We start from the raw sequence: 17,981 nt of genomic DNA, 5'->3' as shown, positions 1-17,981 counted from the left end.
CATGTTTTATATGACAGCAACCAACACAAACAAACAATAGACCCCATAGATTAATGTATCTTTCAACGTCTAGCTTATTCATTGAGAATAAATTACAAAAAATTATAAATATATTTATGAAGGAAAAATGAAAAGCCTGTGTCAATATTTTGATGAGATCTGTTCAAAACATAAAAACAATAATTTAATTTCGTAGATTGTAATTGACAATATAATAAAGTTTTTATAAAAAAATGTATATTTAAATAGACCAAAATAAATAAAAAATATTTTCGATGTCTTATTTTAGTATTACTTAAGACACTGACCAAGAATCGACATTCATTATTTTTTTCCTTTCAAATGTTGTTCTCTCCAACTTTTTCGATTATAATTTTTGAGGAAAATTTTCAAATTAATATAAACTAAAATTAAAATAATGTTTTGTAAATTGTCTGGTATTTCTAGCAGGTGTTAATATTTTATATAAGACGAACCAAATCAGGGAAAATACTATTTAAAAAAAAAAAAAAAACCACCTTTTTCTTATCAATTTTGGTTCAACATAATTTTATCTTTTTCAAAAAAAATGATTTGTTCTATAATTGTCAGTTGTGTGTCATTGTTTCTCGAAAGAATATTCAATTTTAAAACAGATAAGTCAAGCCTTATTTATCTTTTTAGAAAAAAAATAAAATGAAGATATAAAAAATTGTATTTTTTTATTGAAGACTTTATGTCTAAATCAACAATATTAATTTCCGTAGAATACTATATTTATTAATAATAACAATTCCTTTCTTGATAGAATTAAAAGTTCGAACTTATTGAAATACATAAAGGTTTATTTAGTCAGCTGCATTGATATGAAAAACTTTTAAATATATTTTTTATATAAAGATATGCCAAAGAATGTATTTTAATAAAACTTATGTTATCGTTACGTTACGAAAACTAACCACGGTATTCACATGTTTTTCTTTGTATTTTCGATTGAACATAAGCAACAAAGAGGCATTTCACTTGACCTACTGGAGTTTTCCTTTAGATTGTGTTAGTAACTAACCCCCTTCCCCGGATATTTAGTTTCTACAGACCCACATTCCTTTTTTTAAATAACCTCTACAGCATCTTTTGAAGAGGTTATTAAGTCTCCTTTTGCTTAGCAAAAGGATCGAGTACCCTTGGTTACAAATCACTGCAATAACTATTCATTTTTTAATCCCTCCTTCTATAGGTTAGATTGAGATATACGTGGACATTTTAGCACAACAATCAATCATTTTGACCTAGTAAATTGAAGTCGAGATATATGTGAAATGTATTTTTTCTCCTTCAGGAGCGACTGGGTATCAAACCTAAACAAATCGATTGCAGGGTAATGAATTCTCCCAAGCACAATGCCCCATTTCGTTATACCATTGCAATCAATGCAAAATTTCCTTCAAAATGAGTGCTAATTCATTCCACATGCTCACAATTTGCGGCAACTACAGTTCTATTAATACCGTTGTGTAACTTTTTAATCACGTTTTCTCTCTATTAACCCATATGCATTGGGTGTCGGCTCATTTGAAAGGATTCTTATATAAATTTAGAGCTAAGGTCATCAATTTTTCCTGACTTAATGTAGATTCAAATATTTTATTTTAATTTAATTTAGTATACTGTCATTTTAAAAGCATCAGAACTTCAGTACCACTATAGTACTGATCTACAAAAAACAATTTCCAACAATAAATAGAAAATATAAATTTTAAATGAAAAACAAACTATCAAAAAATTGTATTCGAACATTCCTTCACTCCTTATTTCATCCAATTTTGGTAGGGAAAAAGTTCATTAAGCAAACATTATATTATCATTTCTTCTTTTAGAAGTTTTTTTTTTTTGTCTCATTTATATTTTATTGAAAATACCCCAAAATATATATCTTTAATAAAAATATCGAAGTAAGTAATCAAATTTCATTAAATGCTTGAAAATAGAGATAAACACGGTAAAAAACATTTAAATGTTTACATAAAAGTTAGATTATACATATTATTAGGTTGTTATAAAAAAATAAATATTATTAGAGAATAAGAAAAACACCTTTATGAATGTATTCACAAGACCTCAAATTAAATTTACTCCTTATCTCAATGTAAATATATATTATCTACAATAAATATAGTTTTTAAAAAATACAATAAATACCAGTATGCTAAAAAAAGAAAACTAAAATCAACATGTAAATATGGATAATTTGACAAAATAGTCCGTTGTCAATTCTCAATTCAACTATTTGTATCCGTAATTACCTAGAGGTATTATTCGTCAGCAAACAGGTAACCTATGCTTTAATACAATAGATTTGTTTTAATAATGAAATACATTGAATAAATCTTGATTCGGTGTATTTATTACCGAAATTGTTCATAAACCTTTTACTTTCAATTTATAATGGTAATCTTTTTTTAAGCAAAATCAATACAATATTAAATTTAAAATTATTGAGATATAAATAAGCTCGAGGGAAAATATTTTAAGTGATGTAAAATGACTTCTTTTAGGCTCCATGGCTTTTGCCAAACACTGTCTTACCAATTAAACAGATAACTCCCTACAATTTTATAAAATTTGTCTGAAAAATTAAGTTACTGAAGTTCTACCGATTTATTCAACTTTAAACGATGTATAATCAGTATGAAGACCAAATAGTCAATCAAACTAACAATCTAAATCCTTAAAATATCAGTTCTAGCACTGGGAGTCTGAAAGACCGACTATCTTAGGAACAATCCGATCATAAGTATTTTTCTTGTAGGCAGACTTCAGGTAGCTGATGGACATGGAGTGTTTCCTGCCTGCTCCTGGAGAGGGTCTGAGCTCCTCTCGATCTTCAACCACATGGATACATTGTAAATCGTATTGCTCGAGGTCCCAGTATGATTCCAGATGGCCTTCTGCGACAATCTCGCAGAGAAGCTCTAGGATCATCTGTGTGCTCATGGTGGCGACTAGGACAATCTTTTTCTTAGCCGTCCATAGCTAATTATGTGTTCTACAACATTGCTTATCGGAACATTTAAAGAGACAAAATTACTTGTAAACTCTCTAAATTTGCAAAAGTAAATTTGAGGATAAACATCGGGGTATTAGCGGTGGCATCCAAGCTGGTTTCCGCTAAAATACTTTCCAAATTGTTAAGGTTACTATGTCATAATTCAGTTTATTTTTCATAACAGACAGACATATTTTATACCACTCTAACAATACATATCATTTACTTTCAAGGTATCAATAAAAAACTATCAAATTCGTTAAGGATAAAACTGGAATTATGAAGAATATAAAAACTCCTCTCACATACAAAGAAAGACTTCTAAAGAAATAATATATAGATGTGTGCATATTTACCGATTTATTAGTTGAATTTCTGAACATGACATGCTTTTTTACCAATGTTCATTGTACATACATATTTTTCAAAGGGGAAACACTCAGTTTTTTAATAAATGTATTGAGGTTTACCTACCGACATACACATGAAGGAAGTGTAGAGATATTTTTTTTTAAATCAGTAGAACTATCTACATCTACTTACTATGGAAGAACTCGTAATAGGACAATTAATCAGAATTAAAAATTGACTGTTTTTTCCTGGAATGGGATGGGCATCCGGAAAGTAATGTTTAAATTGCGATTCCAATTCTTATTTACGACTGGTATTTACAATAACCGTTTATTACTGTTTTAAGTTATGAAAAAATAGGATCCTTTCAAAATTAAGGATTTTTTACTTTTACAAGAAAATTTAATATAAGATATTTAAGTTTTTCAAACTTTTTTCCAAAAAATTTAACTTTCTTTGAATAACTATGTAATTTTTGACTTTTTTTGAGAATAGTCATGGGGTTTTTTTAAATTTTTTGAGGTTAATTGTAGATTTTTGAAAAAAAAATTAGATACCAAATTGTATGTGTAAAATTTCTTTTAAAAATTTAATATTTGGAATTAAATTTTTTCCCAAAAAAAAAGTCCAAGTACTTTCTCGTGAAGCTTTCTTTCCTGAAAAAGCTTTACATCATCAATGGAATCATTTTTAAAAATATACTTATATATTTTTTATCTTTTAATAAGAGAGTGTTGAACGTATGAATTACCATATATGTATGTAACTACATTTATGGCTGTACATTATGAGTTGTATGAACGAGTCCCATGAGAAAGGTAATGTTCATATGTATGGAAAAAACATTTTTTTTTTTTATGATGGGCAAACTGATGTTAGCTTTTAGTTGGTAAAGAAAGAAAATTAAATTATTATTGAGTTTTTTGGGGTTCTAACAAAACTTTGAAAATATGTGAAACATTAAACCTATGGCAATGATATCTTCATAACATCAACATTTTTGATGTATTTATTATTCTGCTGCTGTTTCTTGTTTACGTTGTAAGGGTTGATTAGTTGAACTCAAATTACTATTGTTAGGCTGTGAAAATATCAAATTACCTCCTAGTTATAATATTCCCCTTGTTTTACTACTGATGTATTTTGTATATTTGATGCTACTTTTTCTTAACTTTGCAGAATTCATGTAGTCTTCGAAGTTTGTTATAAAGTAATATTCAAGTATACGCAACGACCCAAGTGGACAAATAAAGTCTGGCTGCGTTTTTTTTATTTTAGAAATATTGAGCACATGGTACTCATTTCGTCACTTGATGTATTGGTATGTCCCTACACACCTAACTTTTCGTTTTTTTTTACCAAGTGGTCCATTGAAATCTAAACACTTACTAATTCAATAATTAATTAAGGCTAAGTAATTGAAATTAATTCATCTTTTGATATATTATACCATAAACAATTAGTAACAAAACTAAACAATCCTGATATCTCGAGCTTACGTACAAGTCGAGAAAACACAACTTGAATGTGACTAACGAATTTTCATTCTCACACTTTCAGCAGTTGGGCGTCCCCAGGACTACTATCTACGCCGTCAGCAAGTTCTAAACATTGAAGAGAAGAAGGGCTCTGTTAAAAAGGCCAAATTGGACCCAGAGGAGGTAAAGAAAAACAGCACAGGACAATCCCCTCAAGTCCATAATTTAAACACCGAGATCCTCAAGGCCACAGTCAGCTAGCACTGAGACGCCATGCCAGAGGACTAAACCTGAAATGGGTGTTAGGCTTTACATTGTTGCCTGAAAGACATCACTAATGATTAAATCAGGTCAGACACACAACTATTTAGAGTACTTATTTTGTTGAAATTCTATGTTTAATTAATGAATTATATCTTGTTGAAGTTTAAAATTCAAAGTGTTGAGATTTTAATGGACCACACGGTGTATCAAGATAAATGCATATAGAGAACAAAGCATGTCAGTTAGACTTTAACATGCTTGCAAAGTATTTTTGCAATTATATGTCAGTGTTATTTAGCTATTGTAATTTTTTATTTATAAATATTAAATTGATTCTTTGCTTAGCGTTTTGACACGGGCAATAAGAATACCTTTCAAAAACTCAGTATATTTAATTAACTATTTACTAGGGTTGAGAATTGAAATATTCTTAAAACAATATTGAATTTAAAATAACCCGAAAATGATCTTGAAAACTGCATTTGCCTTCATCTAGACCTTACTTTACATTGCAAAATTTAGGAGATTCAAATCAAGAGAAGAAAAAAGCCAAAAATACTCAAAAATGGTATTTGCACTATTCTTTTTGAATATTTTTGTCACCATTTTCAGAAACAATACCTCCAACTTTAGAAAGGGAGTCGTAATATTAAAAACCTTAATACAGGGTGTTCACGATAAATTGGAACTATCTTAAAATTCAACCTGCTTGATAAAAATGGAATTGGGAGTGTATTTGTTAATATGAACAAGTTAGACATGATATTAAACAATAAATTTATTCAACATGTCCTCCCTCAGCAGCCACCATCTTCTCCATCCTACCCCTAAAGGATTTGCATGCCCTGATGACTTCCGCGGAATCGACAGCTTTCCACTCCCTCGTAATGGAGCCCGGGAACTTTGTGGTGAAGACGGCAGGGACCTCTTCTCTCTCCTTAGCAAGCCACCTGTCATTCTGGACGTTGTTGCTTCTGTCGACAGTCCAGTTCTTCTCGTTGGAGAAGAAGATGATTCTTCCTCCATGGCTCTTCAGGTCATTGTACCTGTACACAAAATCCTCATTCACAGCTTTGGAGACCAGCTGCTTGCTCACTCCACGGTTCTTGACCAACCTGGACAAGGAAGTCCCCGGCGAAGTCTTGATGGACTTCTGGAGGCCTTCAAGGAAGCAGGGAGTGTGGATTCGGTTACTTCTCAAGTATTGGGCCTTGCGGCAGACCTTCCCCTCAACCTCCCAGGCATTGCAGACCCGGTAAACCAGTGTCTTGAGGTAGTTCAGAAGCTAGTAGATAGCAGAGGGCTTGTGTCCCGTGCGAGCCAATTCGAGGATGGCGTCTCTCCTTGCTTGTTCCATGGTGACTATTGTTTGTTGTCAAAACAATTGTGGTGGAAGCTATAGTGTATTGTTCACGCAACCTTTTATATTAGTATGATTTAACCCCGAATATCCACATTATGGATCTGGATGAAGTTTAAAGTAGTTCCAATTTATCGTGGGCACCCTGTATACTGACGTTAAAGGGAATGGAACGCTTATCCTTTAAGGAATTATGTATGTATTGATTGCTTCTTTATATGAAATAAATACAATAACGTATTTTGTAGAGCTTTATAAAAATATGCTTGTAGAACTTATGTAATTATACAAATTGTCTGTATGCATATGTAAATAATCATGTTTTTACCTTATTTTTTATTATACAAAAAAAAAAAAAAAAAAAAAATATGGGGTAGTATATAATTTTGTATGTAAGATTTTTTTTTTTTTTTTGTGTATAGCTTTTGTCACGTACATTTTGTCTTTTTTTTAAAAAGACAAAAAAAATATAGGATGAAATACTAATTAAGTATTCAAGAAAAATATATACATATTTATTTAAAAAGTACCATATAAGAGAAAACTCTCCATGCATGTAGGTTAGTGTGAATCTGCTGTCCTGACTTTGTCACAAAATACTATGCCTTTTCTTTTATATACTCTGTACGGATCATCTAATTAGCAGAGCCGATTAATTTCTAAAAAATAGTGACAAAAAACTAATCACACCCAATTTTTAGGGTTCAAAATCCAGGGGCGTCTGTAAGAGGTACGCTGGAGGGGCATTAGACCTCCCCCCTCCCACAAAAAAAAATAATTTTCCAATAAAAAAAAATTCTAAAAAATTCAAATTTTCTATCAACAACTAGAAATTTTAGAAGATTTTATGTGAGGAGCTGTCGATTTTTGAATTCATTTTTTTATTAAATTTAATTTTTTATCAAGATATGTTCATTTATGAATTTTTTCAAAATGATTTTTTTGTCAAAAAACTTCCAAAAAAAAAAGCCCGTTCCGCAGGAAAAATATACCTGTGAACGCCCCTGGAATTTGTCTAATAATTGTTTTGCTGAATAGCTTTTTATATTAAAATAGGGACAACATTTTTTTAAATTTTCATCCCATTCCGGTTCCGATATTATCTTTATGGACGATTCTAATTCCTTAGTATGTGTAAAGGAACTTCATAACCAAATGACAAACATTTTTACTTTTTCGAAATTTAACTTTTTATAAATTACGAATAGGAAAAAAACTTTAGCTATTTCATTGATTTGTAACCGTAATTTTGTCTTCAAAACTGATGCCAAATTAGTCCTAGTATCCATAAGAATAATTATTGATAGGTATCGGTGGAATCGGCGGTATTGGACCGAACACCGATTCTTACGGATTCCTATGCATCGGTACATTCATAATTAAAATGTAATAAGGAAAACAGTTTTCTAAACATTTGGTTTGATGTGTTCCTTCTATTAACATTTTTTTTTAGAAACAATTAAATGCTGGGTGTGACCGAAGAAGTGTGGAACAAAACAACAGTATCATCTATTGCGATGAAAATCGGGTTATTTTTTAGCTCGCCCGTGTTTTTGTAGCTGGTAATCTGAAGAACAAATTTTCTTTTCCTAAGCTGTTGTCTTTATTATTTAACTCCTGAGTTGTGAATTTCCTTTCCTTAATATATTCATTTATATTCAAAACATAATTGAGGATGTGTGTGTGCTCATGAAAGACGGAGAGTAACCTAAAGAATAATAATTGTAAGCTCTTGTTGGACAAATAGTTGAATTGAGGATCGGCATAAGTGTAATTCTTGTCAATATCTTTGTTTATTTCCTTTTTTTGTCAACCCTCATAACAGCTGATAATAGCAGATGTGATGAAACGTCATGACAGCTAAGCAGTTCTCCTCCAAACCATTGTTCAAATTGTCAAATGTTTATTTTCGAGCTCTTTTTTTAACATGTCAAAAATTCATTCCAATACTTAAATTGTCAAATGTTTATTTTCGATTTCTTTTTTTTAACATGTCAAAAATTCATTTCGATACTTGAAAAAAAGACGTATTTTAATACGTTGGTACACCTCTATATTAAAGTAGTCGGATTCAAAAATATTCATAGCATATATTTCATACTAACTTTTCTAGTGACGCCGGAATGAAATTGTTGGTATGATGACCTTACTCCACTATAAAAAGGGGGAGGGTGTTATCCGTCAAAATGTAAGAATTTGACAAACACCAAACTCATCCTAATGTTGGTGAATATATAGAAGGTCTTCTATGTGTGTTTTAGCAATGCTTGCATGTCGTTTCATTTTTTATTTTCGCCTTATTTCTTTTAAATTATTCTCTTTAGAGTTTATTTTTGTACTTATGTATTTATCTATTTATTTATAAGTTGTATGTATTGTACACAGACAGAGAACAGGGGTCTTCTCTGCTTTTATCTTCTGCGCTCTTTTTATCTACATTTAAATTATATTCTCAAGAGCTATAATAATTTTATTTATTATTTATTTTGTGCACAACAATCGACACACACTAACACAAAAAATGGTGAAAATATAACATATGTATGTTCGGAAGGATGAAAAAAAGCCCTCATGATAAAATGACTTTCCTTTACAATTCATAGAAATAAAATTCAAATTTACATTTGTATGTATGTAAACAAAGAAAAGGGTTTTCTACATGAATGTAAGACAATAATATGTACTACTAGGAAAGGATTACACTGCGTTGCTCAAGCGAGCGTTAGGCTGTTCTTACATGCATTATAAGATAGCACCAGTATATTATATGAAATGTATTATTATTGATTTAATATAATGAAAAAAATTGTTTGGATCATCTTTTATTTTTGTTAAAAAACTGCCAAATCAAATGGTTTTGCACTATATTTAAAAAAAAACAGTAGTTCATATCATTAATTTGCTTTGTGAAGAAGAATATAATCCTACAAAAACAATAATTTTACTTTCAAAACCAAAAAAGATATAGAGAATAATGTCATGGGAAAAATAACCCTCCATGACTGGGTCATTTTTGTAAATATTTAATAAAATGTTCCAGATGTTCCTGGAATTGAAAATATATAGTTTTGTTAAGGTTCATAATTTTATGTCAAAATTGCATCCTTTGGTAAATTTCTTCTTAAAAATTGAAATTTGCGTGTAGGAAAAATTGAAAAGTTATTCAGAAAATGACAAATGTTTCTAGTTAAAGGTCAATTTTTAATTGTCAAATTTATATCGAAACAAATTTCGAGACAAATAAAAAAAAAAATATGATATACCAATTTAATATTCCATGGGAAATCCAATATTTGTACCTAAAAAAACCGAAATTGCAATTTCGCCAATTTCTTCTCGTTTTTTTTTTTGCGCATAACTTTGTTGATTTGGAAATTTTTTTTAAAACGTCTTTATTCGAACAATTGATTTTTGAGACTCCATTGACTTTATGATTAATAACTCATTCTCGTATCTAGTTTCATTGACCTCCAAAAAACATTTTTTGTGTTTTGAGTATAGAATATATGAATGAAATAAAATTATAAGACCACACTCTTCTCAAGTTGGCATGACCGTCTTATCCTGAGCAGGTTCAAAAGAAATACCCATGCAAAGTTTCAACCTTCTTGGACCAACGTTGGTGGCACCCTTAACAGACACACCAAATTCTATTTTATAAATATAAGAATCCTTCTTCAAAATAAGATCTTGGGTACAAATAATCTAAATTGTATTTATCTACCTTTCCATAAAAAAAGAGATAGAAAAGAGGATCTAAGTTAACTGATGGCAGAAAAAGTATGTTATTCTCTCAAACTGCAAGGTTATTTGTAGGTGTCATTGTAGATACCAGCTATCGAGGCCATAATATACAAATTTTATATAAATGATACACCCTTTTTTCGTTCCTATTAAGGAAAGTGGCGAACAACTGCCGTGCATTTCTAAATTAAAACGGGACTAAATAAAAATAACTTTAATCTTTACTGTCTATGAAAAGTACTGTTATCCATGTTTAAAATATATTAATTATACCATCATTATATTGTCACCTTTTCATAGTATTGACAATTAATTAAGAATTACATTTAGATTGAACAGATATTTTTCTACAATTATCCTACTTTTCTCGTCCCTTATGCATCAATGCAAAACAAAATTCATTATTAAAATCAAGATATTTCAAACATTTTTAATTATCTCTTATTTGACATGATTTTAATATCAATGATTTTTTTTTTTTACTTATTAACATGTATTCTAAGCATTTCGTTTTGATGAACTTTCTAAAAGTTTAAAAAACAACATAACAATTATAGTTAATGAGTACATCAAGTCTAAAACCCCAACATGGCGTCGTGTCGCTCAGATTTATAATGTAATCTCCCAATGGAAACGTCATATTTAGTAACAGGAATATTTAGAGCTTAAAATATCTGTTTTATTTTTATTTTTTGAAGCCAATGTTTTGGCATCATCAACCTTATTATATATATTGGATTCAACGTTTAACGAAACCTTTTTTTGTCCCAATACAAATGTCAAATCTCCAAAATATTATTATATTTTATAAATGGAAAATGTTTGATTTTTTAACCTTATTGTGTTTACTTTTTATGCTCATCTGTTCTCAGGGGTCGAAATGAGTATATTATGAATTTAATCTATAACCTCAATAACTTCTTATTCATGCTTTTTCATGAACAAAAAAATTTGTTTTGTCCAAAAAATTTAGTTCCTTTACACTAATTTGTATTCATGTCTTGTCTGGGGGATCAAAGAAGTTTTGTGTACCGTTCATATTAATGAATTTACAAGTTCTTCAATTACGGGCTTCTTATTCTGGATCTATGTCTACAATATACATAAAATGATGATAAGTAGTTTAAGCGAGAATATCTATCATTATTCAATTGTGTTGATATATTTTTTTTGATTTTTATGATAAAATATCCAATCATTTATAATAACCAGATCAGAGTGATTTCTCACACAATCTTTTCGAAGGCATTAATATAAAATATGAGCAAATAAATTTATCATCACTTTGTTTTACATATGAATAAGTTGTGAGGGTTGAAAGTGGAGTGTCATAATTCATCTATTTTTAAGGCTCAAAACGGAAACATATCAAGTACAGAACAAGATACATAATCAATAAAAACACTTTTTAATCATCCAAAAAAATTCTGACATAAGCTTTATTAATCCTACTTTTATTTAAGGGGTTGTTTTAAGGATAAAATATTGCTGAACGATAATAGTCCCGAATGACAATAATCTCAGATATTATAGAATTCAGAAGAGTTAGAGAAAAATTGAAATAAGCCTTGGATTCTGCGCTGATAGATATATTTGATTACTGTCTTCAATTCATTTGTTCAAAATGAGGGTTTCCCTGTGTTGTTGGACAATTTTACCGACAATTTAAAAATTTGTTGAAAATATGAAGTACTTTTAGAAAAGTTCCAATGTTCAGAACATTTATACAGGGCAGTGGCAGTAAAAAAATCAACAGTTTTTATTTTGATTTTATGGGGATATTGTTATAGAAAAAACTGAATCATATAACTACGCTCAATCAATATAACCAATGCAGAAAAATTAGTTTCTTAAAATAACATAATTAAAAAAACATTTTTTTTGCTTAAAAGCAACGTGAAAATTATCAATAATCAATAATTTATTTGCATTTTTGAATGGGCCCCATGGAGTTAATATAATAAATCAATATTTTTCTAATTATAAAAAATATTTGTTCTTCTAAAGTTTAGTTAACGTACGCAAACAATAGAGACTATGTATACAAAAAATATTGGGGAAATGTTTAAAAGTATATTTTCATATTGATTGTTGATGGAAGTAACGAACTTATTCGTAAATATATACGTAGAAATTTATTTTGTTCTTTTTTAATAGTTTTGAGCTGTCATTCCCAAGTATCCAAAAAATAAAATCGAAGAGTAAATCATTGAATGATTAATATTTATGCCTATGTAATTACTTTTTTTGTTCAGTAGAGGCGTCGAGTATACTGAAAATTTACTCAATCACTATGATCCCTCCAAGACTTCAACATTTTTTCTTAATTTACATGGTGCGTAATAGAAAGGGAATCAAATTTTTACACACGTTACGAGAAAAACAATGCAGTAAACATAAGAAGCGATATCTTGGGCGGGGATAAAAGATAGTAGCACACTCAAAAAACCTACTGAAGATAACAGACGTGTTTTGCTATTTTAAACTCTGCATCACTCTGATCAGGACGGTGATAGTTGAATAGGTACATTTTTTATCAACATTTTATACACGTTACTATAGATGGGAAATTTATCGAGTACTAGCAGAAGTACCCCGCATTGTTTGGAGTAATTATGAGTCTAGTAACAGACGAACGTTGATTTAATAATGTAGATGCTAAGACTCCGACCTATCCTTAGTTTTAATCTCCCATTTTATAAGGACCCTCAAATATAACTAGCCAGTTTTTAGATATTTTCACCTCAAGAATGACAGAATAATAATAACAGCTTAAAAATATTGTTAAATAGGATGTAATGAGCCGAGGAGTACTTTAGTCTGAAGAGTATTCACTGGCTGTACTTTAGCTACACACGTCTGGTCCTAACTATGATTCTTTTACATCTACTCAGTACTTCTTTTTTCTTTCATACTTTCAATATGGTGGTTAGAAATGAGTGTTTCTCTGACACACAAATCAACAAATATGCAGACAAACGTTGATTTATGAATGAGTGAATGATTGCATTATTGTGCCCTTGAATACTTAAATTAGAGGGAGTTGGGGAGTTGTTGATTCATGTAAATGAGCATATTAAATTTTTGGCCCATTTTTTCTGATGTAAAAGAAACTTTTAAGCACTCTGGAAATAAATTATTTATTTCCGGCCAAACTCCTGCCCTTGCTCTCTCCAAAATATTACTTTTTCACCCAAAAATTCGTATTTTTAAAAATTTATTTACAAAGTAAATAGAATAAACTCACGAATTTTGAAATTTTATATGATCTTAAAACTGTATTTTATAAATATAAAATATTATTTGACTATTTTTTAAGCATAAAAAGGCTTTAATCGTATTGAGATTCCCAAGTTTCTTCTTTTTATTTCAAAAATTGATTATGAATATAACCATTAATGCTTAGAAAAGTAATTTAATGGGAAAGGGGTGGGGGTTTAGCCGTATTTCCCCTCCCCTCCCCTACTTAAATATATACAAGTGACTAATAGTATTAAACTATCAATAGGTGAGGATATTACACTTTAGTTTGGCATAATAAATTTTTTTCATCAAACTCAAACCCATATTGACGAATCTCCCCTATACAACCTATCACTAATAAACTATACATACATTAAGCTTATTTTTCTTCAATGCCGTATGGTTGTTTTTTTCTTTACCCTACTACATATAGAAATGCTGAATATATGTGAGTAACAATGGAATATATTCTAGATATTAGTGAAGAAACATAGTAGTAAAGTAATAAAAAAGAAATATTCCTTTATTCAAGAAGAAAAAATAGATACTCAATATATTGATTAGTACATAGGTAATATAAAAAAAGATATTATTAAGATCTTTTATGCAAATTTTTCTTATAAAAATTCCAAATATTAAATATAAAAATAATGAAATGAACCTTCCTTTTTCTATAGGTACAAATATAAGGCTACACTCTCTTTCTATATATAATTTAAATATTCAATGAAGACAAAAACAATACTCGTAAAATGAAATACCTTTAATCTCTTAATATTTAATAATTTCCCGTATACCAGGTGGTCCATTGAAATCTAAAAGCCTACTTGTTCAATAATTAATGAAGTCTGAGTGATTGAAATTAATTCCAGAAAATGACACTTGAACATGATCAACGAACTTTTAATCTTCAACTCCAAGCAGTTGGTCAGAACCACCGTCTATGCTCACAGCAAGTTCAGAACGTTGGAGAGAAAGAAGTCAAAAAGGCCAAACTAGACCCAGAGCAGCTTATTGGAAAACAGATCAATCCCCTCAAGTTTATCAGGGCCCATACCTAAGATCTCAGGGGTTCACACCAGGCTGTACAGAGAGCTACAAAAAAGTGGGTGGATAGAACCTTTTGAGGGTGGAGATCCCCTTGTACCACCCGCGATGAAAGAATCACATATCTTATATATTGCAAGTCTCTTTTTATGAGTTTTTATGACACTTTTGGTCCCCGTGTAGCCCTGATGCAAGTATATTATATAATTTAAATATTTTATAATCGTTGTTGTTTTTTCGATAAGAACAATCAAGTAATCAGAGATGGCTCCTTTCTATAATATCTTGTCAAAAGATCACAAGGCTACTGCTAAGGATGGATTTTAATAAAAACATTCTTTCTGCAAGATAAAAGTTACCACTTGCTCACGGTTCATCCTTTATCTTGTTCAATGAAGTCAATGGATACTTCAACTGCGAAAAAAATTGTTCATAGTATTATAGGATAGTACACTCTTAAGCTCATGAAGAAGCGAATTGGCCCTCAAGTCATAATCAGAAGGAAACGTGAAGAGAAATGTGTTGTTCTCCAAGCCATGATAAAGCAAACTTTATTATAAATTCAATTTACATCACTAACATTTACGCAATAAAATTCTTATTGACAAAAAAAAATAATATTTGTGTTTACCGGTACTATAGTGGTATGGGGAACTAACGCGTTTAGAATGGTACAATACTACATTTGTATTAGAATGGGTAGTAATAACCCCTCTACCTCATAAAAACATTGAACAACGATAAAGTAAACACTCAAATTGTGGACTTACTACTCATTCCAATCAAAATTGTCCGTTATAAAATAAGTCGGAATGAAAACTTTTCCGAATAAAAAATGATCACATTTTTGAACGACCTGGAAAAATTCATTTTATTCTTATATTTTTAATGAAAAAAGTATTCAAAAAAATGCGTAAACATCGATTTCGTACATCGTTAAGTATTTGTAATTAAACATGCGTTTTTGAAAGAGTATAGTATGTGACATTTCGGATGTCTCATATATAAATACAAAAAGTTACATGAACTCGAAAGAGACGCGAGTTGACATTAAGCCCAGAGATACGACCTCGTATTAAACCAATCATCAGTTCATTCACTACCTACTATTTAGTTTTTTTCTTGCCGGTCGGATCGGGTTATGGTATTCAAAAAAGCATTAAGTAATAAAACCCCAAATTTATAATAAAAAAATAGCAAGAAATGAGAAAGCCTTGGATGTAGTTTCTATATTCATAGATAACTAATTGACAAAATGTTCAAAATTTGTTCTTTATCAACATCTTCTAATAGATAATTATCCTCCAATACACATGGAGTATATTACTAAAAAACTTTATCTCCATACTGAATACTGATAGCTACAAAAAAACAAAACAAAAAAAAACTTTTTACTCTTTTTCGTAAACTTTTATCTCATTTTTTTTTTCAACTTAACTTAGTTCAATTTTTTTGATGTATACATACATATTTATATTAAGTTGTCAAGTGTTTTTGTTTTTTATTCAAAGCAATTGAATCACGTATAGCAATTGAACCCAATTGACCTTCCATCAAACTAAAATATTTCTCCTTTTAAATGTTAAAGTTGTTATTGAATCATATATATAGATGCCGCTACTCTTCAGACCTCCTGCTTTCTCCTCGTCTTACATACAACGCCCTCTATATGATTATTATTGTACTTACTGCAAACTTTTTTCTTATTTTTGATGAATATTGGGATGAGTCTTTGATGGAGTAAGAGTCCTCTTTGGCCAACTCGGACTCAATGTGATTCAATTTTGGTTCTAAGCCAGAACTCCATGAGATGAGGGCGTTCATTTTGTTCCTAAATTTATTGCTTGAGTTGAGTGTTAATTGCATGTTTTTGTTTCGTTCCAAGGAATGTGCCTTCAACTTATCGTACCTTGAGGAAAGAGATGAGATAATGGTGAGTAAGTATGTGAAACATTTATAGTTTGTAGGGGCGTCTGCAGAAGATTGGCTGGAAGGGGTGTAGTCCCTCGCCCAAATTAAGGAATTTTTACTTTTTACTAAAAAATTAAATTAAATTTTGATTTTTTTTTTCGCAGAAAAATTTGTTTTTTATGAGCAGCTGTAGATTTTTGAAGGTTTTTTCCAAAAAATTATATGTATGAAAAAAAAAAACAGTTATTTTTTTATATACAATATCAAGTAAAGTACTCCAGACGATCGATAAACAAAAATTAATGATTAAATGATCTATTTTGAACAAAAATTGTATATTTATATTTAATGCTAAATTAATTAGCCTATCCTTTTGGATGGGGTTTATTTGCTCCTTGCTAACTAATACGTTTGAATTTTTAAAAAAGGGAAAAATAATATAGAATTCCTAATATCCTGTAGATAACCTACATATCAATATTTAATTTATACATCATGAGAATTTCGACAATTTTCAAAAATTTAATAATAATGTTTTCCTTCTTACCGATAATTTATCTTTTCTGCTATGTTCTTCATTTTTGTAGGATCATCTTGTTGGTAGGATGAGATGATTCCTTGGCTGAGATGATTAAAATCCTCAATGGCTGAGTAGAAATGATGTATTTCTGATTGAAATATCTAAGGATTAAATATTCAATAATTTTTTTCATATTTCAAGTATATTCATGAATAAATACATAAAAAAATATTTTATTGACTTCAACAAGACACTTAGCAAACACTTTTACTCATAATTTTTAACGTGTAACTTAAACCTGAAAGTAATTAGTAATATGATGACTTGTATCAAATCTTGGAAGATAGATCTAAATTGATTAATTAGAAATAAAAAAATTAATTGAAACAACTAACCAGTCATGTATGCATTATACTGAGCGGTCCATTTATATCTGAATATATATTTAGTCAATAATTTATTAAGGTTGAGTCATTTTAATTAATTCATATTCCACTATATTAATGCATAAACAATTATTTACAAGACGAAAGAAACATGAACTCTTTATCTTACGTACAAGACAGGAAAACGAAACTTGATCGTGAGTGCCAAGTTTCCATTAGTGGGCTCCAAGCAGTTGGGCATCTCCAGGACCCCTTTCTACGCCGTCAGCAAGTCCGAAACGTTAGAGAGAAAGAAGTATTTCGCCAAAAACGAAAAACTGGACTTTGAGCAGAGAAAGGAAATAGCTCAGGCCGATCCCTCCAGTCCATGAAGACCCATGCAAGAGATCTCAGGGTTTCACAACCAATTGTCCAGAAAGCCTTATAAAATGAGTGCAAGGATCATTGTGAGAGTGGAAAGGCCAATTTTGACATTAGTAATAGAAGAAATCCATCTCCTCTGTTACAAAACTCTTTTGGATGTGTCTTTTGAACACTTTTGGCCCCCTATATCCCTTATGCCAACCCCTTCCGCTACAAATTTTGGGTTTATTTTGAAGGAAGGCCTTTAGTGTCTATTATCCAAACACTGACATCCTCAAGGCCAATGTCA

The 17,981-nt window shown here is 30.0% G+C and overlaps 1 protein-coding gene across 6 annotated transcripts in view; it reads right to left on the bottom strand.

The window, feature by feature from the left end:
- The window catches only part of LOC121129164 (dystrophin), a 371,133-nt gene that overhangs the window by 148,781 nt on the left and 204,371 nt on the right, over positions 1-17,981 (bottom strand). For all 6 annotated transcript variants that reach the window (XM_071893614.1, XM_071893615.1, XM_071893616.1 and 3 more), the window contains 2 exons: positions 16,971-17,104; positions 16,202-16,421 (listed from right to left, as the gene is read on the bottom strand). In XM_071893614.1, the coding sequence (XP_071749715.1) occupies positions 16,202-16,421; positions 16,971-17,104 (354 nt within the window). The remainder of the gene's footprint in view (positions 1-16,201; positions 16,422-16,970; positions 17,105-17,981) is intronic.

This window comes from Lepeophtheirus salmonis, chromosome 14, assembly GCF_016086655.4.
Source record: "Lepeophtheirus salmonis chromosome 14, UVic_Lsal_1.4, whole genome shotgun sequence".
NCBI classification, from domain to species: Eukaryota; Metazoa; Arthropoda; class Copepoda; order Siphonostomatoida; family Caligidae; genus Lepeophtheirus; species Lepeophtheirus salmonis.
This window is presented reverse-complemented; position numbering and strand designations above follow the sequence as displayed.